The 25,012-nt window shown below is 41.2% G+C and overlaps 1 protein-coding gene across 5 annotated transcripts in view; it reads left to right on the plus strand.

Annotated features, from left to right (window-relative positions):
* Positions 1–25,012, plus strand: part of PALD1 (phosphatase domain containing paladin 1) — a 514,740-nt gene that overhangs the window by 324,644 nt on the left and 165,084 nt on the right. For all 5 annotated transcript variants that reach the window (XM_030203509.1, XM_030203510.1, XM_030203512.1 and 2 more), the window contains exons 7-10: positions 195–270; positions 2,673–2,824; positions 16,948–17,044; positions 19,342–19,446. In XM_030203509.1, the coding sequence (XP_030059369.1) occupies positions 195–270; positions 2,673–2,824; positions 16,948–17,044; positions 19,342–19,446 (430 nt within the window). The remainder of the gene's footprint in view (positions 1–194; positions 271–2,672; positions 2,825–16,947; positions 17,045–19,341; positions 19,447–25,012) is intronic.

Genomic DNA, 25,012 nt, shown 5'->3' on the forward strand with positions numbered 1-25,012 from the left:
GGTATCCACAATGAACGTTCATGAGTTAGATTTGTATTCAGTTGAGGCAGTGCATTCTAATCTATTCATTGTGGATATCCCGAAAACCGAAGGGACAAGGTGTGCCCTGAGGACTGGGTTGGAAATAGCTGGTCTAGAGAATAAGGCCTTCAGCAATGGAGTGCCTGACAACTTCTTCTTTCCCTACACTGCAGGTACCAGCGGCTGCCTTTGCCCGGGGATGGAGCCCCTTTGGAGCAGCAGTTTGATGCATTTGTTAGTTTTCTCAGGGTAAGTGTTGCGGATAAAACCAGGCAGCCTGTGCACAAATTTAGTTGCTGGATTTGCTGCCTTGCACAAATGTACAGCAAAACTTAAGCCTGGTGCACAAAAACATTGTGTATATGCAATTTTTGAATTGATTTAGACATGTAAAAAGGATTTTACTCAAGTTAATAGGTTGTCTGAAAACAACTTTTCTTTCGGGGGTCGGACTTTTAGCCACATTAAAAGGTAGCGTTCCAGGAGTGTGTTTAGGTTGTGGGAGGAAAAGCACACATAGCTGGCATTTTCAAATCTTCACACATTTTTCTTGTTGTGTTTTATTTTGTATTTCCTGCACATCTTATCATGTTTTATCATTCCTGTTCACTTGTTTAGGCAGAAGAAAGCAATTTTTTGGAATAATCTAGAAACCTTAGAACAGTAGCATAGTCAGAAATGAAATTTTAGGGAAGACCAACAGGTAACATGGATGGGCATCCATTTCTTCTCCCCTCCTCCCCCACTCCCCTACCAAACAATTATATTTAGCTGGTGGAAATCCCCAAATCATGCCAGCTAAATACATCTTGAGTTTGCTGCCCCCCCCCCCTCCCATTAAGAAAGGCAGGCAGACAGTAGAAGCATTTTGTGCTGCTGAAACACAGCAGGCATGCTGAATTCTCGCATATGACCTGGGCATGTCTGTGAAGCTAGTGTTGATGACTCTAAATGATGCCATACTGCCTGACTTTGCTGACTGGGGGCCACGGTAGGCACCTACTTTCCTTTGTAGAATACTAGCATAACCTAGTATAGATAGGCCTAATATTTAGTTGCTCGCAGTTAAATCAGCCATAGAGCTGGTGTAACTGCGAGTGCCTAAGTGTGGCAGGGATGTGCATAATCACAGTAATCTGTAAGGTTTGTGTGTAAGTGGAAGCCATGCCTATGTCCTGCACATGCTCTCTGTATACCTCCTTGCAAATATGCACTATAGATGTTTCAGAATAGTGCTTGGGTGCTATGCTGGCGTATATGCATGTATATGATAGTATTATAAACATTTACAAGCGTAATGCACATGTAAATGTAGCACCTATGTTATTTTGATTTGATTTATTGATAATCGCCTTTCGTCACAAGGATAACAAAGCAATGTATGCAATAAATAAAGTAATATAGGTTAGAAAGGATCGCCAGTAAATAAAAGGAAAGAGAAAAAAAAGGGGGGGGCAGATTTTGGGCAGAAGGCTTACGGATTCGGTGGGAACCATCTGTGCCTGGACAAGTGGAAAAGGCCATTTTGAATAGTTGAGTCTTTCTTTCCGAGCACTCTACCAAAACCCTCATCCACACCCTTGTCACCTCTCGTTTAGACTACTACAATCTGCTTCTTGCTGGCCTCCCACTTAGTCACCTCTCCCCTCTCCAATCGGTTCAAAACTCTGCTGCCCATCTCGTCTTCCGCCAGGGTCGCTTTACTCATACTACTCCTCTCCTCAAGTCGCTTCACTAGCTCCCTATCCGTTTTCGCATCCTGTTCAAACTTCTTCTACTAACCTATAAATGTACTCACTCTGCTGCTCCCCAGTATCTCTCCACACTCGTCCTTCCCTACACCCCTTCCCGTGCACTCCGCTCCATGGATAAATCCTTCTTATCTGTTCCCTTCTCCACTACTGCCAACTCCAGACTTCGCGCCTTTTGTCTCGCTGCACCCTACGCCTGGAATAAACTTCCTGAGCCCCTACGTCTTGCCCCTTCCTTGGCCACCTTTAAATCTAGACTGAAAGCCCACCTCTTTAACATTGCTTTTGACTCGTAACCACTTGCCTCCACCTACCCTCCTCCTTCCTGTACACAATAATTGATTTGATTTGCTTACTTTTGTCTATTAGATTGTAAGCTCTTTGAGCAGGGACTGTCTTTCTTCTATGATTGTGCAGCGCTGCGTATGCCTTGTAGCGCTATAGAAATGCTAAATAGTAGTAGTAGTAGTAGGGTAGAAAGGCTCAAGGCGAGTAGAGGCAGGAAGAGTTCCACAGGAAAGGAGCAAGCCAGTAAAAGGCACGGGAGCGAGTTGAATCAAGGTGAGCCTCTTTTAGAGCTGGAATTCGGAGGCAATTATCAAGTGAACACAGATGTCTGGGAGCAGTGTATGAAATTAAAGAAGCAGAGAAGTAGGATGGGTGACCTGAGTAAAAACCCTTATAGGACAGAACCAGAATTTTATAATGGATGCGGAAGGAAATTGGTAACCAGTGCAATTGAGTAAGAAGGGGTAAGTATTATAGAATTGTTCTCTATGTTCAGCTGCATATAGAATGGTTAACTGTATATAACTCCATTTCCATGGCAGTGACCTTTCAAAATGGCCCTTTTAGCGTGAAAGGGTGTCAGTGCTAACCTCTCTTTACTGCTATCTTCAGGAGAGCCCGGATCTATTACTACACACGAAGTCCAGCTCTGCTCCCCCTGCTCTGCTTTTCAGCTGCCAGACTGGAGTTGGCAGGACCAACTTAGCCATGGTTCTTGGCATTCTTGTGCTGTGCCACCGTAAGGGAACCCTGCAGAAGCAGAAGTGAGTATTCCAGTGGAAGATACGACTAAATTACATGAAGGAAGGCAAAGATGCAGGTAGAATGTTCTCCATCTTAATAGACTCTATTGTACAATGTTAATGAAATGCTAGGAGTATGATAACGTTACTAGATGGTTGACAACTGCCTACAATAGTGGGGAGTATCTGTATGGAATTTATAAGAGGGTCCAGAAAACAGCAGGGCAATTGATCTGCAAAAGCCAAGGCAAAACTTATGCCATTTGCACAATATATTTCACCCTGCTGATCACTTAAATGGTTTTCTAACTTACAAAATGTATTTGTAATACATATTTTTATGTCACTTTGGGGTCCTTTTACTAAGCCGCAGTAAGCACTAGCACACGCTTATTGTAACTTAAAATGGCTTACCAATGGATGCATTCAGGCATTCTGTGGTAAGTTCCCAACAGCGCTCACTACCCACGTGCTGAAAAATAAATTATTTTAGAGTGGAGGGTACGTGTCTGGAGAGCAGAGAGTAGGATAACTGATTAGATCAGGATTACCATGGGAGCCCTTAATGCCTACAAAAGAGGTGTCGGTAAGTGCTTCCATAGAAATTTTTTTAATGGCCAGACCTTATGAGAAAAACAGTTATTTGTTAACTAAAAGCTCCCAGGAATTTAAACATCTATTCCAGACATGGCCATGTTTCGCTGCGTGAGGGGACAAGATTACTAGAAGGACAAGCATAAAAACATTCAGATACTATTGTAAAAAAACCATATGCAAATAATGTTAAAATCGGAACTCCTTCATATAGGAGCTACATATAACATAAATACACTTTAAAATTAAATAGGACTAAAAGTATTCAACATCTGTATCAAAATTAAAACTCAAACATACTTCAGGACAACTAAAAAGTACACAAAACTGAAAATACAAGTGTAAAAACCTCTAAAAGATGGGGAGAGGCTTATCCAGCTGGTGTAAAACTACAAACCTCATCTTGGCTGGTGCCACAGATAATCCCCCCCCCTGTTTACTAAGCCACACTAGCACAGCTTAGTAAACTGCTGTAATTAGTATTTCTTTGGCATTTGAAAGAGGGTTTTCCTCAATACTGCTGTAAATACTGTTTAAAATCATTTAAAGCTGTATAACAATTCAACTTCTAGTTTTCCCCCCCCCGTATGGGACTTAGGTAGGCAGTCCTTTACTGGCTGAAGTCAGTTATTTTGGGATAGTTTGGGTATACTGGTGTTCGTTTAAATATATTAGTTATATACAAAGCTCAAGAGAGAAAGAGAGTTTTTTATCCCTTTCGGTTTTCTCATCTAGTTGATGAGTTTTTACGTTGGGGGTTTTTTCTCTATTCTCTCTTGAACAGAACCTATGATAGTATTCCACTCCCATTTATGCAGGGGATTGACAATATTGTTGCAGAGTTCTTTGCTGGGAGATTTGAGGTTCGTTTTGTTAAGATTTAATAGCTTTAAGGGTGAATCTATCTGTTTTTCACCAATTTAAAGGAACACCTCCACACTATCAGGATATATAAGAGTCAAACTCCTCTATTTGGGTTTATATATATTACATTGGGTTTGCTTTCTCCTACACTAGTTAGATGATATATTGATGACATCAACATGATCTGGAAAGGGTCAGTGGAGGAACTTCAAAAGGTTTTTACAATCCTGAATGGATTTCATATTAACCTCGTTTCAAATGTCTTTTGACAAACATGTATTACTTTTTTAGACATTTGTATTTATGAAGATGGAACTTTTCACAGTGATCTATATAGGAAACCAATGGATGTCAACAAGGATTTTAGAAGCTGTCATAATTTCACATTGAAGGTGAACCTACCATACAGCCAGTTTTTGAGCTGCAAACGACTGTGCTCCAAGGACTTTTTTTTTTTTTTTCAAGAAGCAGGCAACTGAGATGTCGCTTAGGTTTCAGTCCAAATGATACCCTTTTGAAGCCATCACTAAAGGGTATAATAGAGCTGTTAATACAGATAGAGATGTGCTACTCCAGCTGAAAATGAGAACCTAACAATAAAGTAGTATATGCTCTGCCATTTACACATTAATCAAAAGATATCATTAAGATTTTGCATAAACACTGGCACATCATCCAGGGGATAGACCATTTTCAGAGGAAGGACATTATGATTGCCCACAAAAAAGGAAGACATTTAAAGGACGTGCTGGTGCATTCTGCCCTCCCTGGATCTAATCATCAATTCAATCAGAGATCTGCAGGGCAGCATAAATGTGTTAAGTGCTCTGTATGCAAGGTGAATATTAACTTTAAGACCTTTGTTCACCCTTGTTCCGGTGAAAAATATGAACTTAGATGCTTCACAAATTGCAAGAGCTCAGAGTTTGTTTATATTGCAATGTGCCTATGTGGGTTGCTTTACATAGGAAAGACTATTTGACCATTCAGCACAAAAGTGCACTCGAGAGAGACACTGGAGAAACCACTTGTACAGCGTTCCATAGAACACAACCATGCATTTGAGGATTACTATTTTTGTTCTAAGTATGCCACATCCCTCATGGAGGGGGGTGACCTTGACAGACTCCTTTTACAGACAGAACAAAGGTTTTTTTTTTCTTTTTTTAACAGATTCAACACAGTAACACCCCATGGTCTGAATCAAGAAATTGACTTTTCTATGTTTCTTTGATGTTTTTGATTGCTTCTGCAGTATTATGACAGCTTCTGGATTTTGCATTTTAATATCAGTATATGGAGATATTTTATGGTGATTTCCTTGTGGGTTTTATATAGCTATACTGTTTAGGACTGTTTTGTGCTGAGAGATACTTTTATATGCTTTTTATTGGGATTGGCTTACCTGGATTATTTAGATTTTTTTTTTTTACTTTTTTTATTTTATGGGTTGTTAGAATCCATAATTGATCATTTAACTCTGTTTTTAGAAGTTCTAGTACATTTTCAGATGTTCCTCATGTGTTTTAGAGGATTTGTTTTAAACTCTGAGGTTTCTTCTGTGGTTGGAACACATGGATGATGTCAGTGGAACAGACTGACATCATTGAAATGCATATAATTGCCTTCAGTGCATTCCCCCATGATTTTAACCTTTTTTTTTTTCATTTTTGAAAACTTTAAAGATATTTTTGCAACATTTTTTGTAGTTATGGGTTTTAGAACATCTCTAGATAGGTTTTGAACACTTTGGATCTGTTTTTTTTTTTTTTTTTTTTTTTTTTGTCGTTTTAAACCCGTTGTTGGCACTACTATTTTACTATCTTACAAAAAAAGGGGGGAAAAAACCCAATTCAGTCGGAGTATATAAACAACATTGCACCACACTAAACTCCAACTTATATATGCAAATATCTCTTTATTATAAATACTTGTGCCTTATTCCAGCGATTAACTTTAAACATTAAAACACTCGTTCATCACCTTTTAACCACCACTCACCCTATGTACTAGTTATCTAAAATGTGTTTAGAAATTTAAATATCAAACTATTATACATGAAAAAAATTCTGCTTCATCACGTTAGTGAGGCAGACAGTTCATAGCACTCAATAATGTCCACTGCTGTAATGTGCTGTATAAGGACATCCACTGTGTGATCCTTTGTTAGTCAATTTTCAGTAGCTGATTAGTCGCTCCTCCTTGGCTTATACACACAGAAATTGTCAGCATTCCTGTTTACAGACATCCACTGTGTGACCTTTTGTTAGTTAATTTTCATCAGCTGATTACCTTGGTCCTCCTTAACTTATAGGAACTATTGCACACAGGACTGCTTGCCTGAATAGTGCTCACACCAGCAAAGGGCTAAGACCCTAAGAGGCAGATGCATCAACCAAACGTTAAAAAATCTAAATCGTTAAAGTCCCTAACGATTTTTAAAAAACGAAGAATGCACCAAAAAAAAGTCACACATGCTCAGATCGGTATTGAAACGTACAATGTATCAAGGAATCACAATACATGTCGGTAATCGGCCCCTAAATCATGCGCAGAGCAGCCAAGCGTTTTGCTGGCTGCTCTTCGCATGCTGCAAATGTCAAAACAAACAAACAAAAAAAGCCACAACACATACACGTGGCTACCCATCAGCAAAATACAAAAACAAAGGATCAGGAGGGGGCAAGGGCGCTCGTCCAGAACGTCCTGTATGGACGGCCTTGCCCCCCCCCCCCCCCGCTGCTCCCTACTTTCCGCCGCTTCTCCCCCCCCCCCCCCCCCCGAAAAAGCGAAATTCTAGCAGCCCCGGTCCCCCTCCCTTCCTGTTCTTGTGTTTTGCAAAGCTAATGTAGGTTACGTCAGAAGGAGGCGGGGCCTAGGCCAGGGAAGAAGAGACGTCATGGAGACTCTGCGACCAACACAACAGATCTTCCTGCCCGTGCAGCGCTTTAGAAATAGGTGAGAGGCGCTGCTTGGGTCGGTAATAGGGAGGGGGGTCTCGGTGGAGGGGGGAGCGGCGAAGTCGACCTCAGGGGGGCAGCGGGGGCGGGGCACGGGGCGGAAGAATGACGGGAGGCGGAGTTAGCTTTGCAAAACACAAGAACAGGAAGGGAGGGGGACTGGGGCTGCTAGAATTTCGCTTTTTCGTGGTGGGTGGGAAAGCGGTGGAAAGTGGGGAGCAGCGGGGGGGGGGGGTGCACGGGGCGGAGGAATGATGGGAGGCGGAGTTAGCTTTTGCAAAACAGAAGAACAGGAAGGGAGGGGGACCGGGGCTGCTAGAATTTCGCTTTCTTGTGTGTGGGGGGGGGGGGGGGGGGGCGGACGGGGGGGAGCAGCAGGGGGGGGCATGGCCGTCCATACAGGACGCTCCTGATGAGCGCCCTTGCCCCCTCCCGATCCTTTTTTTATTTTTTTAATTTGATGTGTTTTATGACACGTTTTCTTTAAGCTCAAACACAGCTCTTTTGGACATATGTAATGCAACGTCCTTTTGACCAATCACAGCGCTTTTAGCTCTGCTAATGCGCTGGGATTGGCTCAAAGTTTGTTTATTTTTTCACTTTACGATTTTTCTTGGCACAGAGCTGTCCTAACGAGAGGTCCAGACCTCTCGTTAGATTTCCTGCCTTTTTCCTGCGTAAAGGCAATCAGAAAAGGTTACTGCATCTCGTTTCAATGGGGTTTTTACACTAATTGCTCATTTCCATTCCGTTTTCGTTAGCTGCTAGCTTCCTCGGTAAAAGCCCTTTGATGCATGCAACAGATCAAAATTTCCTCATTGGAGGGTCATTAAAGGCTCATTAAGCTTTAGTGCATCTGCCTCTAAGATCGCTTCACTGTGTATAACATTTAAAATGTTCGGGTGGTTCCCCCTGAAGAAGGGAAGCGAAATGCGGTCCAGCATTTAAGAGAGAAAAATGTAATGCGGTGCAGCATTGGCGAATCAAGTTGTTTGTAACTTCCCTGTGGAGGGCTTGTCCATTCACCTCATACTAGTGAAACCTATACAATGAAAACAGGAGTACTGACAATTCCTGTGTGCAACAGTTCCTATAAGTTAAGGAGGACCGAGGTAATCAGCTGCTGAAAATTAACTAACAAAGGATCACACAGTGGATGTCCTTATACAGCACATTACAGCAGTGGACATTGTTGAGTGCTATGAACTGTCTGCCTCACTAAAGTGATGAAGCAGAATTTTTTTCACGTATAATGGTTTGATATTTAAATTTCTAAAGACATTTTAGATAACTAGTACATAGGGTGAGTGGTGGTTAAAAGGTGATGAATGAGTGTTTTAATGTTTAAAGTTAATAGCTGGTATAAGGCACAAGTATTTATAATAAAGAGATATTTGCATATATAAGTTGGAGTTTAGTGTGGTGCACTACTATTTTACACCACGGACCTTTTTAAGGCTTATCAGTACCATTTTACATCATATTTATGCATTCTTACCACAGTTTTAAGTTGAAATCGATCTCTCTTTAACTCTATTGGTCTATTTAAAAGCGCTTTATGAGATTTTTCTTTTTTTCAATTTCAGATATTATGTATGCATGACATCCTAGTGTGTATAAGTTAGGTTGTCATAGCAAGTTTGTCTCACTATCCCCCAGATTCTATATATGGTGCCTAGATTCTTTGCGGAGATGCGCATGTAACTTAATTGCTGTAAAAAGTTAATCAGCATTTAACAAGCAATAATGAGCACTAATTGGCAATACTTACAATTTATGCACAAAAATCGCTAAACATATTCTATAAAGAACTACGCCTAAATTGCAAAGCGCGCAATTTAAAATAAGTGTGTAGCTTAAAAGCAGCATGTTTGAACGTTTCGTGGGCGTTCCAAAATTTCCTTATGTAATTACAGAATACGGGTAAGTGCACCTAAATCTACACTCACAGATTCACACCTGGTTTTTATTGGCATAAATGGACGCATATAGATTTAGGCATTACGGTATCGACTAAGTGTATTCTATACACCACGCCTAAATCATATAGAATATGCTTAATTCCGCACAGATAATTTAGTAGCCATATATAGAATTTGGCCCTATTTATACAAATGCATCTAGGAACAGGCGCATATGAGTAGATTTGTTTTGTTGATATTTTTTTTAAATTTTTAATACTTTTTAGCTACTGATTGTTTTAACAATATGGTGGACAATTTTATTTCTATAATACAATGCTTGCTTCATTTTATCTGTTGGCACAGCCAAGGTGAAGTCTGTAGCTTTACACCAGCTGGATAAGCCTCTCCCCATCTTTCTTTTAGGGCCCCTTTTACTAAGCCGCGTAGGCGTCTACGTGCGCTAAATTGGAGTTGCCACCCGGTTACCGTGTGACCCTTGCGATAATTTCAATTTTGGCATTTGTCCGCATTTGGCACATAGCAGACATAGGCCAAGTGGCATCTGACGAACGTAGGTCATTACTGTCCAAATTTTGTACCGCTATGTCTATGGCTGGTGGTGAGGTCTCAGACCGAAAATAGACGCGCGGCAATTTTTATTTTGTCGAACGTCCATTTTCGGGAAAAAGACCTTTTTTACAGGTGCGCTGAAAAATGATTCTGCGCACGCCCAAAACCCACACCTACACTACTGCAAGCTATTTTTCAGGGCCTTTTGTAAAAGGACCCCTTAGTGATTTTTATACTTGTATTTTCAGTTTTGTGTACTTTTTTTAGTTGTCCTCAAGTATGTACGAGCTTTAATTTTGATATAGATGTTGAATATCCTTGATTAGCAGCTAAAAGATAACAGGCAATATTGCTCAATATAGTTGGCTATCCCCAAATATTCAGGGCATATCTGGCTATTGTAAGTGGGCACGTCAGGCTACGTAAATAGCTGGTATATCTTTGGCCAGTTTAAACTTAACCGGCTATCTCAGAATATTAACTTAGCTGGTTAAGTTTAAATTGGTTATTCAATGGTGGTCACCGGAAACAGCCTGGAATTGAATATCTGGGCTGACTGGGGAGTTAGCTGGGCTCCCTCCTGTGGTCTGAATATCAGCCCCCATGTGGCCTATCCATTCTGCCCATCCATACCATCTACTCTCCCTTCCTCTCCCTTAAAGATCCATTGTACTTCTCCCAAGCTTTTTTGAATTCAGATAGTCTTGGTCTCCACCACCTCCACCAGTTCGTTCGTTCCACGAATTCACCACCCTTTCCGTGAAGAAGTATTTCCTCAGGTTACTTCTGAGTCGGTCCTCTTTCACTTTCATTCTATGCCCTTCATCCCGGGGCTTCCTTTCAATTGAAAGAGACTCTCCTCCAGTGGATTTGTGCCACAGAGGGTTTTAAATGTCCCTGTATCATGGAGTGGAGGAGTGGCCTAGTGGTTAGGATGGTGGACTTTGGTCCTGGGGAACTGAGGAACTGAGTTCGATTCCCACTTCAGGCACAGGCAGCTCCTTGTGACTCTGGGCAAGTCCCTTAACCCTCCATTGCCCCATGTAAGCCGCATTGAGCCTGCCATGAGTGGGAAAGCACGGGGTACAAATGTAACAAAAATAAATAAAAATAAAATCTCCCGTCTCCCACATTTCTTTCAAAGTATACATATTCCAGCCGATATTCAGTACTGTTTAACTGGCCAGGAATGACTCCTGGCCTGTTAAATAACACTTCACCAGCTAAGCGCTAATATTCAGTGCAAGAGAGCTGGTTATTTCCGCTGAATATTAATGCTTAGCATATAGTGGCTAACCGGCTAAATCGCACGATATAACTGGCTAGCCGTGAATATTCAGCACATCACCAGCTAAGTTTGGCGACCAAATCTGGCCACCCAAACAGCAGGCCTATCTTTGGCCGCTACAAACATTACTGGCCAGCGCTGAATATTGGCTGGTTAAGTTTAAACATCCAAAAATACCCTGATATTCAATGCCGGACACCGGAAATGGCCCGGCATCGAATGTCTAGGCTCAGCACTGATCAGGGGATTTAGCCAACTGCCTCCCGTGGGCTGAATATGATGGAGACCACTGGCAATTTTAGTAGCTGTCCTCTAGAACAACTCTCTCCTATTTATATCTTTTTGAAGGTGTGGTCTCCAGAATTGTACACAATATTCTTAATGAGATCTCACCAGAGTCTTATACAGGAGCATCATCACCTCCCTTTTCCTATTGGCTATTCCTCTCCCTATGCAACAGCTGAATCAGCTTAAAAGTGTGCACCTACTTTTAACCACAGGAAGAAACTGAAATGTGTTGGGGGGAAGGAGAAACTGTGCATGTACCTTTAATTAAAAAAAAAAATGCATGCATGCAATAAATGCACATTTTTTTATGCTCCCATTAGTTTCTCCCTCGTATGTGTGTTCTCTTGAACAGGGCCTTATGCCTGCGTAGCTGCCCTCCCCCCAGACTTACTTGCAGCTCCCCACCTCCTTAAGAACAGCATTGCAATCACGTTCAAAATCCATGGTTTCACAGCCAGCACTTCCTGATTCTGCTCTCGTGGTGCACAAGATTAGATCAGGAAGTGCTGGCCCCGTGACCACATATTTTGAAGGTGCTCGCGATGCCATCTTTAAAGAAAAGCATGAGAAGCCCCAGCAGAGGCTCCCATGGCTCCTATCCCTGATTCACTTCTCTCTTTTGCTGGTGGGACCTGGGAAAACACACCAGGCATATTGCTCCACTCGGCTGGCTTTGCTTCCTCTTTTACTGTCCCTCCAAATTCAACCATATTAAGCGACGCTCTAGTTTTGCTATTGATAGGACCAACCCTGCTTCAGAATGCCTTAAGACTTGTATCTGTTCAAAGCTATTGGTACAACTCCTTCTGTGAGACTCTTTACTATCATTGCATGTAGATAAGTTAAAAAACCCAAAGATGAGATTTTAAGCCAATCTTAAGGAGTAGGATCAAGAGAGCAATAAGTAACAGAGAGACTAGACACTATCTTTTGAAATGATGTGAATGAGGGAAACTCAAATGAATGCCATGATCCCGAGAGACTTGAGAAAGGTTTGTCATTTAATATGTTAGTAGTGTAACTATCTTTGATATAAAGAAACTAGCTAAGATTTCTGCATCTACATGGGATGTAGTTTCACAAGTCTGCAGTTTTGCTGTTAGTTGTTTTACTATAGAAAAAAAGTTTCTTAGGTGAGTTGGAAGCCTGTTGGATCTGTTTGGAATAGTATGAAGTCTTTGTAATTCTAATCTGTGTTAAGAAGTACCGTTGGCATTGTTTGCATTTATTTTTCAACTCTTCAGTTTTTCTTATTCTCTACTTCCGTTCTGCTTGACGTACCTGTTGTTTACATAGTCTTAAACCAGGGTGATACCATGGCTGTCAATGCAACTATTAACATTTTTATCCAAACAACTTTATTGCTCTACAATTCAATCCACTTTCCTTGTAGGAAAACTAGATTTTGAAAATGACTGTCAATCATACAAATGTGCTTGTGAGTTATTATTAAACCAGCACAGTTAAAAAGGTGTTCAACAACCGCACTGGCAGAAAGTGGATTGTTCAGTCTGATAAAAAGTTCCTTCAGATCAGGCTAGGCTGCAGTATTACTGATGTCTTCTGGCTGGGTCTGCAGGTATTGATCAAGGGAATCTCTGAAACACTTGACTTCCATATAGCAAAGAACACTATATCATTATCATCTACATTAGAAGTAATGCAGCCTAATTCATCACTTGCATCTTCATCTTCATTATCATCATCATGCTGTGAAATTATAGAGAAGGCTTTCACAAAGTTGGAATCGCTGTCTGTTGTTGTTCTAACAATTTTTCATCTTATGGTAAACTCTGTTTGAATGTGTACGAGAACTGATGTTAAATGTGTGGAAACCTTTCAGTCTTATGGCCAGACAAGCAGATTTCTCAAAAAAAAACCTCTCTCAATTCAGTGGACAGTCACCCCAATGTAAAATTTTCCATCAGATGACCAGCAGTCTGTTATGGTAGAGACATATTTCTGTTCACCAAGAATTGCAACCAACTTCAGCTTCTTCTCCACTTCAAAGTGACCCAATTCATCACTGTTTGGCTGGAGTATAACAAATACTGCAAGGGTGACACCAAAAAAGGATAAGGCTAGATCACGTACAAAACTCAGGTTTATTTGAAACAGCCAAAGACCCGACACGAATCGTGTTTTGGCCACAGTGACCTGCTTCAGGAGTCTTACAACTGGATGTCCTTTAACACTTTATCCCTGAGAATCTAGCATGATATTTTTTTTTTTTGTTACATTTGTACCCCGCGCTTTCCCACTCATGGCAGGCTCAATGCGGCTTACATGAGGCAATGGAGGGTTAAGCGACTTGCCCAGAGTCACAAGGAGCTGCCTGTGCCTGAAGTGGGAATCGAACTCAGTTCCCCAGGACCAAAGTCCACCACCCTAACCACTAGGCCACTCCTCCACAACCTAACACACCTTCTAAAATGCACTGGTTATTTCACTGATAGACTTCACTGTCTATTCGCCTGAACGTTTTGTGTTATTGTTTTCTGCAAGGAACTTAGTTCTTCTGTTTTATGTCTGTCTGGCTGGAGACCAGTAACCAGTTCAACAAACACAGGCAACTCCACTGTTCTATTCAGTGAACAGCAAAATTTATGATCCACTGTTTGCCTGATGAGGGTTGCAATAGCAAAACCCTGTTCCAGATTTTGCTCCTTAATTTGGTTTACAGAAGATTTATGTTTTGCTTTTACTTTTAACTGCAAGCATCAGATTTAACTGAGTAAAAGTAGTAAAACTTGATGAAATTATTACTTTGGTAAATGTTTAACAGATCTTTCCTGTTCTTCTTTACAAATAAAAGTGACAAAACTTTTACTTAAGTACAGTAACTAGTTACATTTACTTAGTTAGTTTACAACACTGGCAATTTCTTTGTATTTCCTAGTGAGAGGCACAGTATTCCACTACGCATACATAGACAAGACTTTTTCTTTCCGCTCAGACTATATAGACCATATAGTTATGGCCATAAGTAAATCAAATAGTTCTGCCTGTTTCTTACTTAGGGGTCCTTTTACTAAGGCATGAAACAGATTTAGTGCGCGCTAATGATTAGTGTGCACTAAACGATGAGATGCCCATTATATTCCTATAGGTATCTTATCATATAGCATGCACTAAATCTGTTAGTTCGCCTTAGTAAAAGGACCACTTAATAAATGAGATAAAGCAACCACTCATAAAACAACCGCCTTATAGTGGAGCTCTTCGTGAATTCCTAACACATATATAATCCTATCTCATGCTGGTACTCAAAATTGTTTTAAGATTGAACAGTTTTTAAATTATCTGAACATCTGCTGTTGGCCTGTTTGATTTTTTTTTTCTCATGTTTTATGGATGTTGGTTTTATATTATTTTACTTTTTATTGTATTTTTTTTGTATTCATCAGATTTTTAACTGTACATTTCTTTTGGCTGTTCCTTTGTGATTAGGAAGGCAGCCTAGAAAATGATAAATTACCCCAACTAATGAGGCTGTAGCCATAAAGCTAGACAAACTGCAGGCCTGATGTCCCCATAGCATTACAGTGATGAGAGCAGGAAGGCATGAGGAAAGATTCCATCTATGGTAGATAACTGGGAAATTACTAATATAGCCACTGCTCCCTCTCTTCCCCCAACCTCCAAGTAAATATTATTAGTGCATACATACAATGTATCATTATACCTGTTTCAGCAAAGAAGGGCTACTGGAATAAATACTTCTGGTGTTTTACTCCTATGTCTAGGAGAAACAGGTTGTTTATTTTGGCCCAGCAGTTTTCCACTTGCTTCTTTGATCCTCCTGCTCGGTCAGAACTGGTCTCTACTGGGCTACAGCTCCATGGTCCTACATTCACTGGGGTTTCTCCTCCTCCCTCATTTACAGGGGCATCATTACCTCACTTTTCCTATGTTCCATTTGTACATTCAGAAATTTGCACTGCTGTAGCCCTTTGTAACACATGAGATCTGAATAGGCTGATGGCCTCTTCCACTCTCCTGTCTCACCACACTGAAACAGGTGATATAAGGAGCAGGCATTTAAAGTTTTCTATAGCTTATTTATTTACAAGGACTTGATATACCGCATATGCCAAGAACTGACTTCTAAGCGGTTTACATAAAACAAAGTTAATTACCAGAAGGAGAAGGAAGGAAAGATTAGAGATAAGCAGCCTAGGCAAGTCTGAATAGGTGAGTTTTCAGGGCTGCTTTAAACTTATCATAAGAGGATTCAGATCGGAGGTGAGCAGGCAAGGAATTCCAGAGCTTGGGACCAGCAGAGCTGATGGCAGAGGCACTACTGGAGTCGAGACGGACAGTAGAAGTGGGAGGGAGGTGGAGAAAACCAGCCATAGCAGAGCGAAGCGAGTGAGAAGGGGGTGTAAGGAATCTGGGACTGAGGAATGGTGAGACTTGAATACAAGAATTAAAAGCTTAAACTGAATACGAGCAGAAAGGGGTAACCAGTGTTCAAGATGGAGGAGTGGATGAAGGGTAGAAGACTGGAATATAAGACCCTCTAAGCAGTCATAGCACACATAGTAAACGCGGCACCAGTCAACCTATCCCTTCCAGATATGCTGCTGTACAGTTTTTTGAGAAGAGAACTCTGCAGTCTTGCTTGATTTTGCTGTTCAAGCTTGCAAGCCTGAATGTTTTAGTTGTATTGCTTGATAGATGCTACACAATTCATGAACCTTATTCATACAGAGTTTAAGGACCCTTGATGCAGGCATTAGCTGAAACATGGCCATGTTGGGTTGTTGGTTCTCAATAAATGTTCACTTTGATCATTCCATTGGTCCTCAACTCTAGCCTAATGGTTAGTGAAGTGAGCTGAGAATGTAGGAAAGTGGGTTCAATTCCCACTGCAGCTCCTTGTGACACTAGACAAGTCACTTAACCCTCTATTGCCTCAGGTACAAAACTTAGGGCCCTGTTTACTAAGCCGTGCTGTAGGTGCGCTAAAAATTAACGTGTGCTAACGATAGAGACATCTATTATATTCCTATGGGTGTCTCTAGCGTTAGCATGTGCTAAAATGTTTGCGTGCCTACAGCGTGGCTTGGTAAACAGGGCCCTTAGCTTCTGAGCCCACTAGGGACAGAGAAAATACTTGCATGTAATAAATGCAAACTGCTTTGGCTGTGGTACAGAAAAGGGCAGTATATCAAGTCTATAACCCTTTTACTCTTTGGTCGTTTCTACTACTTCTGGTTGGTACAGGTACAATGCTCATGTCTCAACCAGCTTGTAGTTCCCATTAGGATCTACTGGGTACTCACAAGTGACCTGAATTGGCTGCTGTCGGAGACATGATATGATGGACCCTGCTGAAATTAGCTAGATTTTCTTCACTGTGCTGGTTTGTATTATTTGCTGTGCCGCAGGAAGTTTTCCCACTCACTCACTCACTACTTGTTACATTTGAAGATTTGACTTTTTAAATAGGGCTATGCCTATATTGTAACTATGACAGTTTTTAAAAAATTATTTGATTTGATTTTATGATTGTGTTATTTAGGTTTGTTTTACAATATATTGTGATATATTTTCTCTTTTAATTATTGAAATTTGTATTATTATAAAGTGCTTTAATGCCTTGCTGTGCTAAGATGTATATAAAGTGAATGAATCTAATATTTATATTGTGCTCTGTGTCTGTTTTCCTAGTGTTGCTCAACATACCAGTTCGCCACCCAGGGAACAGTTTCAAGTTATTCAGAGCTTTATTGACATGATACCAAATGGGCAGCAGATACTGGAGGAGGTAAGTTTTGTATGTTTATGAGTATTAAAAAGCTTGATATACCACTCACCTTTACCAGATCAGAATGGATTACAAAATAAGATCAAAATTAGATAGACCATAAAACAAAAGGACAGACCTGATGCTTGCTTCCAATGATTACATTCTTTCTCCCAACACATTCTTTTAACAAGCAAACTCTGTATAAACCAGAGAACACATCAGACTTCCCTACACCTCAGGCTACAGGTTAAAAGCCAGCTTAAAGAAATGGGTTTTCAATAACATCTTAAACCTTCTGTAGTTATCTTCTGTTGTTGGAGCCATCCCAAAGAAGGTCCTTTCCCTTGTGACAGTCCAGTGTGCCTTAGACAGAGAAGGCATCAATATCCTATAATACTGCATTGATCTAAGACATCTTGCAGGTGTATCAGGATTGTTCACCTACTTAGATATGGTGGTTTCTGCTCCCATAATGATTTCTGTGCTATACACAGGATCTTAAACCTACTCCTAAAAGGTATGGGTAACCAATGATATGTAACAAAGGAATTCGCATGATCAAAGATCCAGGCATTTCCAAGGAGCCTAATTGCAGTATTCTGTAATATTTGCAATTGTCTAGTCTGAAAGCTTGGTAAGCCCATAGTCCAATCTAGAGTTAAACAGGGCATGTGTTAATGTCTGCAAGACTATTTCATCAAAGTACCCTTTAATTGCTCATACCTGCCTCAAGAGATAGAAAGCCTTTTTAGTAACTGAGGATATTTGATACCTGAAAGAGTAGAATCAATTATCACCCCCAAATATTTAAAGATAGTAACCGGTGTAATTGGTTTATCAAATAAATTGGATATCATAGTTGGACAAATATTATTTCCTGTTATCCAGCATGTTTGTTTTATTAATGTTTAAAACAAGCCAATTTTACTGCAATTAGTTTTGAGAAGAAACCTTTCTTCGTTGATCTCACTTGAGAATTATAGTAATGAGTGTAAAGTGATTGGTGACATCGCACTAATGTATCTCGGGGCTTTCATGCCATCTAGTTGTGCAGTCATTGGTGTGACTGAATAAAAACGCTTCAGAGGAGAGTACTGAGGCTGTGCGAGTCCAGATACTTAGCACTCTGTCCTCTACGACAGTCTTACAGAAAGGCCTTTTGAGTATTTCACAAACATGAGGATAAAAGAATTGAGGTAGATTATGCTTAAAAGTGAACATTTTCAGTTCAACTCTTTTTCAAGGGTGCTTGAAAACAGAAAACTTTGGGTATAGTGTGGTCTTTTTGTGCGATATGTTATGAGGCGTGACTGACCAGAGATATGTTTTCTTCTCTTTACTTTGTCATTGAACCCTGTCTGGACACTACCACTGAAAATTCACAGATAGGGCCTGAATAGGGCATTTATCTGGATAGCAGCTGCTGCTAGCCAGAAAATTACTTTTGGATATGGGGCCCATGGAAAACTTAGGCCTCCAAATGTAAAAGAACTCAAAGTAAAATCACATATAAAATTAACTAAAAAAAAAAAATCTAAAACCTTAAGACAGTTTTTATTTTTCTAACATTTTTCTAACAAATTATAAATATTCTGTTAAAAAGCTTCTTCATCTAGATTATAATACAAGTCCAAAGCTTGCCGAAATATCATTGGAGCACTGGTGTGTTTATAGTTGCGCTGTTTAGTGAGGACCCTACATATTTAAAAAATAATAGGTGTAGACAATTGCCCTTTAAGTAGGAGGACGTTTTAATTAGAGAGCTTTAAGTGGGAGCAGGTCTGTGTGAGTTGGCGTAAATGCTTACATTTAAAGTTAGGCGCCACAATGTGGACTTGAGCTAGTATTCTATAATGACAGTTCTATGCGGCATTACCATTATAGAATTCACAATTAGAATAATCCTAGGCCCTCCTTTAGGCACCCTTTGCTGAATCTACCCCATTGTGTGCATGCAAGATGTATGTGGTAAGTAGCTCTATGTATGGCACGACTTTTGTGTTTGGTGTGATTTTGCTGTTGTAGTGCCAATGGTTCTGAATGCATGGCTCATCCTTGTGCTGGTGCTAGTGGACCAGCTGGTGCTGCTGTTAATGCTGATGTGAGTTTTGTGGTTGGTGATGCTGGTCTAAGATGTTTTGTTTGCTGTGACACTGTGGTAGTGCTGGTAAGTGGGAACACAGATTGTGGCATGGCTGGCATTGGTGCCTGCTACTGCTGCTGCTCGTGGGGGCACTGAAGGTGGTGCTGGAGTTAATATAGATGGGGATGATACAAAAGCTGATTGATTCTTATTTTGACTGGTGTTTTGACAGGTAGATAACGCCATTGCACTCTGCTCAGAAATGCATGACATCAAGGAAGCGATCTATGAATACAAGAAGAAACTGGAAGGTATTGGACAGGATTACCAGATTCAGGTATCTTTGTTTTACGGTTCTTACTATAATGCTGTTTGAAACAAGATCACAGTGGTTTACAGAATAAAAGACTATCAACTAGATCAGTGCTTCTGAACTCAATCCTCGGGGCATACCATCCAATCAGGTTTTCAGGGTATCCACAATGCATAAGCATGAGATAAATTTGCATGCACTACCTCCTTGGTGTGCAAATTTATCTCATGCATTGTGGATATCTTGAAACCCTGGGTGTGCCCTGGGGATTGGATTGAGAGCCCCCTGAACTAGATAAGAGAACCTGGGGCCTACTAGTCTACAGAGAGAATGAGGTGCAGTCAGAACTCATAGTGAGGGTAGGGGATTTAAATGGAGGATGTGGCTAAGGAAGAGGAGTAGAGCCATGTACTATAGGATCATATCTCAGATTTGTTTCTGAAATGCAGTTTAGTAAAATATGGTATGCAGTTTACTGTCTGAAACCATTTTGTCTTAGTAAATACAACTGTGATTGCATTTTAAAAGCTGTATTGATGGCTACTGTTTCTTTATTATTTTATTTGATTATAATAATTTATGAAGTATCAGTATTTTAGATGTACGTCACCTCCATTGCTTGTTTTCAGATACGCATGCAGTACATAAGCTTTTAAATTCTTGGTAATATTTCCATCCTGGCCAGATACTTCAGGTTAGGTGGCAGCCCAAGGCAGTTAAAATGTTTCAACATTTCAAGCAGTTTTTATATACTTGGCACAGCCAGCCTGTATTCTGGTGTTTCCAGTTTGTAAATCAGTAGAGGAGTGTGGTTGCTGTGTTTGTTCATCTAGATACACCTTTAGTAGATGAATGCTGCCCTGCAGAGGATCCTCTGTTCATTTTCCAGATTGGGTCTTCTATACCCTGGGTGGCCTTCGGATGGTGTGGAGGCACTGGTCACAGACCCTGTCTTAAAGGGAGTCATGGGTGTTGCTAAGGGTGACCCCTGGAAGCTAGGCTTTTAGCTCATGATACACGCCTGAAGGGAGCTTTGGTGCATGGCTCTGTCTCAAGAACTGGGCAGTAACCTGGGGAAGGGAAAGCATATTCCAAATGGATGGGCTTCACCTTAACTAGGCTGTAGCCTCTGCTAACACCAACCTTTAATTCTCAAAGTAAACAGAGAATAACCGCTCAGAAGGTTATTCTCTGTGTTTACCTAAACAATTGAACTTGTTTCTTCACCTAATATATTGCTGCTTTGCAACACCATCCGTTTTCCATTGTGTAGGATCGGATGAACAGTATACATTAACATACACCATAATTTCAGACTCCTGAGGCAGGTGCCTATGCGCCGAAACACAGTTGCTGTGTTGAGACTTTTGGTGTTTTAATAAAATATTATACACCAGAATCATTGCATCTATAACCCGTGTGCGCAGTTTCACACTCTAAGCATTAAATTGGGTGAGCAAGATTGCTGAATGTAGGAATAATTTGAGATGTCTAGATGAGACATTTCCAAATATTCCCATGCTGTTTCACTGAAAATTGGATGATTTATAGGTTGCAGATGCCATGTCATTCAGCCCTTTAGCTTTGAAAGGGCTATGGATGGGTAAGAACCATGTGTCCCTCTGCATCTGAGGAGACTCATGAAGAGGGACCGCTTGCAATGAGAGAGAGTCAGCAATCTCACTGCAAATCCTAGATCAGGTTCCCAAACCTGGTCCTGGAGGCACCCCAGCCAGTCAGGTATTCAGTATATCCACAATGAATATTCATGAGATAGATTTGCATGCAGTGGAGGAAGTGGATGGAAATCTGTCTCATGAATATTCATTGTGTGGAGCCTGGAAACCTGCCTAGCTGGGATGCCTTCATGACCAGATTTGGGAACCACTGTCCTAGATACATGCGGGGTTCTTGCATAAACATTGCATTGCAGTCACAATACGTTAGTGTTTCGCTTGTTCTTTTGAGGGGAGAGGAACCCTTTGCCGGCTACAAACCAGGAAGGGACATGCACACACCCCTGTTACCTATCCAACTATTATGAACCCATCTGCTGCATCTTCTCCTGAGTTAAACCCAGAAGCTAGAGCCACAGTCTTTCTGCTTCTGGAGCAGATAGACAAGATACTGACCAACATCTTATTTATTGCTTTCTTTTCTCTCTGTTTAGGCCAGAGGTATTAAATGGATTTTTCCTACAAGGACTAACACCCATTTTTCTTAAATTTTAGCCCATTATTTTCAAAGGATTCCCATGGTATAACAAATCTCAGCCCAAAAGCAATTATAAATTTAAGTTGGTACCCAAGACAGCAGGAATAAAATAGTGTACCCAAGGACCCAAGAAGCATCAGTGGTGGAAGTGGGTTTTCAATAGTGTATTTAAGCCTATCACTCAGACCACTATACCAAATCTTTATCGTCATATTAAGCTATTATTAACCTGTTATGCCAGTTAAGCACATTGCCTATCCCTTTGAAGGTGGCATACCAATCCCCTAACTATGCACATGGACCCCCCCTGATTGCCTTCATCCTCATCCCCTGTCTCCCCCCCCCCCCCCTATTTATATTTTTTGCCCACCCATTCTTCCTCTTCCTCACAAATGTAAATACTGTTCTTTGTTTACATCCATATGTGTGTATATAGCTAGGGCCCTGGATGTACAGTGCCAGGCAAAACTATGAACAGGGTAAAACAAGGAACATAGACATCTTTGTGGCAGCATAGAAACATCTACATTATAAAATGGCCGCACAGATGTCTATGTGGTTCACCATCATCACAACAGAAGTGGCGTGGGTAGTTGGGGTCTGGTGGTCCCGTGGACCTCCAGCCCCTGTGTTTGACAGGTCTGGGCTTTTGACAGCCCAGACCTGTGAAACAAATGTGGGAGGATTGTGCCTGAGTGCACGCTGAGGCACAATCCTCCCGCACTTCTACCCCATGCTTAAATTTGCATGCAGCTATCTCCGATCATAGGTGCGGTAAAGCCCCGCGCTGTTCCAAACAGCGCGGGGCTTTTGATCTGCCCATGAGTGTGACATATACTGCACCCATACTCTGACTGGCAGCTGAAGGCTCTATTACTGAAGCCTTTATAATCTGAGAGAATTAATCAGTTTGACTTGTCCTGCATAGCTATATTAATAACTGACACAGTATAAAGAGTAACGATGCAACTAGGAAAGCCAGTGTGTATTTAAACTTTGGAATGAGTTTCAGGTTTCAAGTAAATGGGGGCCCATTCCGGGGGGGGGGGGGGGCAGGTGGAACTAATGTATCTTATAATATTTTCATATACTACTTATGAGTTAATCAAAACAATTGAAGTGGTGTACAAACAAAAAAATAACTCACCGTTAACCTCCATCTTTCAATATCCAATATAACATACCGTACAAAATTATATCCCCCAAATTAAAAATCATAAATTATTCAGTTCCTCATTCCCCCTCCTACTAACAGCGTAATCAAACTCTTCCTCAACCACTGCCATGCCCTCCAGGGAACGCCTAGGTTTTTAAGACTTTTCAGAGTCTTTCATAATGTCAATCATATAGAGTTCAGGAGGCAGCTTATTCCAGCAACCAAAGAGAAGTCTTTCTAAGACAGGAGAACCTCCAATATGGGGCGCAGAGGGGATGTCTAGTAACATTTTGGAAGTACCAAATGAGTAGAACAATGACACAATATAAAGACTGTTAGTAAATATTTGAACATGCAGGGTCGTGTCTGTCTGTGATTTAGCTGTAATAGATGTTTTTATGTATGTTTCATTGTTAGCATAAGAGTTGATATAACCTGAAGGAGGATAGGCAAGTGTGTGACAACCCTACTTGTGCCAGCCCCTTCCCCCACCCCTGATTCCCTCTCCCTGCCCCTCCCCACACACACACTGTGAGAAGGGGGTGGCTGTAGCTCTGGGATGTCCATCCTCGGTCCTTGAGGGCCACAACCTAGACAGGTGTTCTGGATCTCCCCAATGAATATACGTGAGGATCTATTTGCACACACTACCTCCATTGTATACTAATAAATCTCATGCGTATTCATTGTAGAAATCCTGAAAACCCAACTGAGCAAGGGCTGAGGTTGGACACCTCTGCCGTAGAATTTAAGTACTTAGTTGTGCATGCTCTGTCATCAGCAGTGGCTGCCCAAAGGTTTATGTGTTGGGGGACAGAGAATACAGCATTTCTTCAGTCGGGGCATAATAAAGCTCTGGAGGTTGTTGATAGAGGTTGAACAGGAGTCTTGAAGGCAGCTCCAATATATATTAATATCCAGATTGGCTTGAGGTCATTATCTCTTATGACTAGGCGTGATCAGTGTGGAATGGATCGCCTCATTAACATCTACTGGATCCTTTCAGGTGATCTGAAATGGCCACTGTTAGACAGTATGCTGGGTTCAGTTTCACCACTAAGCTGACTCAACATGGCATTTTAAGTTCTGGTGGGGTCCCAAGCTAGAATTGTGCCCTGTGCAACACATCTCCTACATCCCCCACCCCACCCACTGCACCATGGCCACTGCATGGGAGATAATGGATGGGGGCAATATTTGCATCCCTATCTTTTTTTACACCCTATGCAGTTGCACTATCACAGACCTCTGGACAGCCCTGAATATAGGCAGTGTTGCTGTGGTAATTCTGTTCTGATCTGGGCTTCTGATGGGATGGAAGCTTTTTAGAAGGAAGGAAGCCTCCGTGCCTGGGGAAGAATGTAAACAGGATAGGTCTGCTGTAAACACTGTCAGTGAGGTAGCTTGCACCGCCCATCTCACTTGTTTGCAAGGAGAATGTCAGAGTGACAGGACCCCGGGAACAGCCAGGCAGCCCATGCATGGAACGTTTCTCTTGCAGAGTGTTTGTCCTTGTGAAAATGGAAAGAATGCTGTTTGCTTTCCAGGAGCACACTCCGAGGGACACGGGTTTCTGTCCAGCCACACTTCTGTTGATACAGCTGTCAGGGACGTGTTGTGCTTATGCACTGAGTGTATGATGGCCGTGTGACACCCCCGCAGTTCATTATCATCACCTTGCCGAGTGAGGTTTGAGAAGGTCAATGAGGATGTGAAACAGGAATTATGTAGAAGAATCTTCCTAAACTGCACAGGGTAAAGCGAGCATCCTCATCATTATTGCTCCCTCTCCTTCCAACAAGGCTCATTTAGCGTGCCCATTTGACATACTCCTAGAAAGTTGGAGACCTTGTGTGGTGTTCTGCCTTGTCCTTCTTTTTGCTATTGTTAAGCACCGTTTGTGCTTGTACCATGCTTCCTTGGATTCTGTTATTTATTTATTTATTTATTTATTTGTTACTTATATCCCACATTTTCCCACACATGCAGGCGCAATGTGGCTTACAGAGAATTACATAAGAGTACAATCTTAACAGCTTAGGCAAGCATAAAGAGGTAAATAGGAGGGAAGAAACTAACAAAGTGAACTAAATAGGGTTGGGTACAAGGGATACTTTAATCAACATGGTAAGATGAGGGGTAAGTCTTAGCAAAGAGGAATGTCTTTAATAACTTCTTAAAAAGGGCATGGTCCTCTTGAATTTTAAGGTGACGAGGTAA

The sequence above is a fragment of the Microcaecilia unicolor genome, chromosome 5 (genome assembly GCF_901765095.1).
Source record: "Microcaecilia unicolor chromosome 5, aMicUni1.1, whole genome shotgun sequence".
Classification (NCBI taxonomy): Eukaryota; Metazoa; Chordata; class Amphibia; order Gymnophiona; family Siphonopidae; genus Microcaecilia; species Microcaecilia unicolor.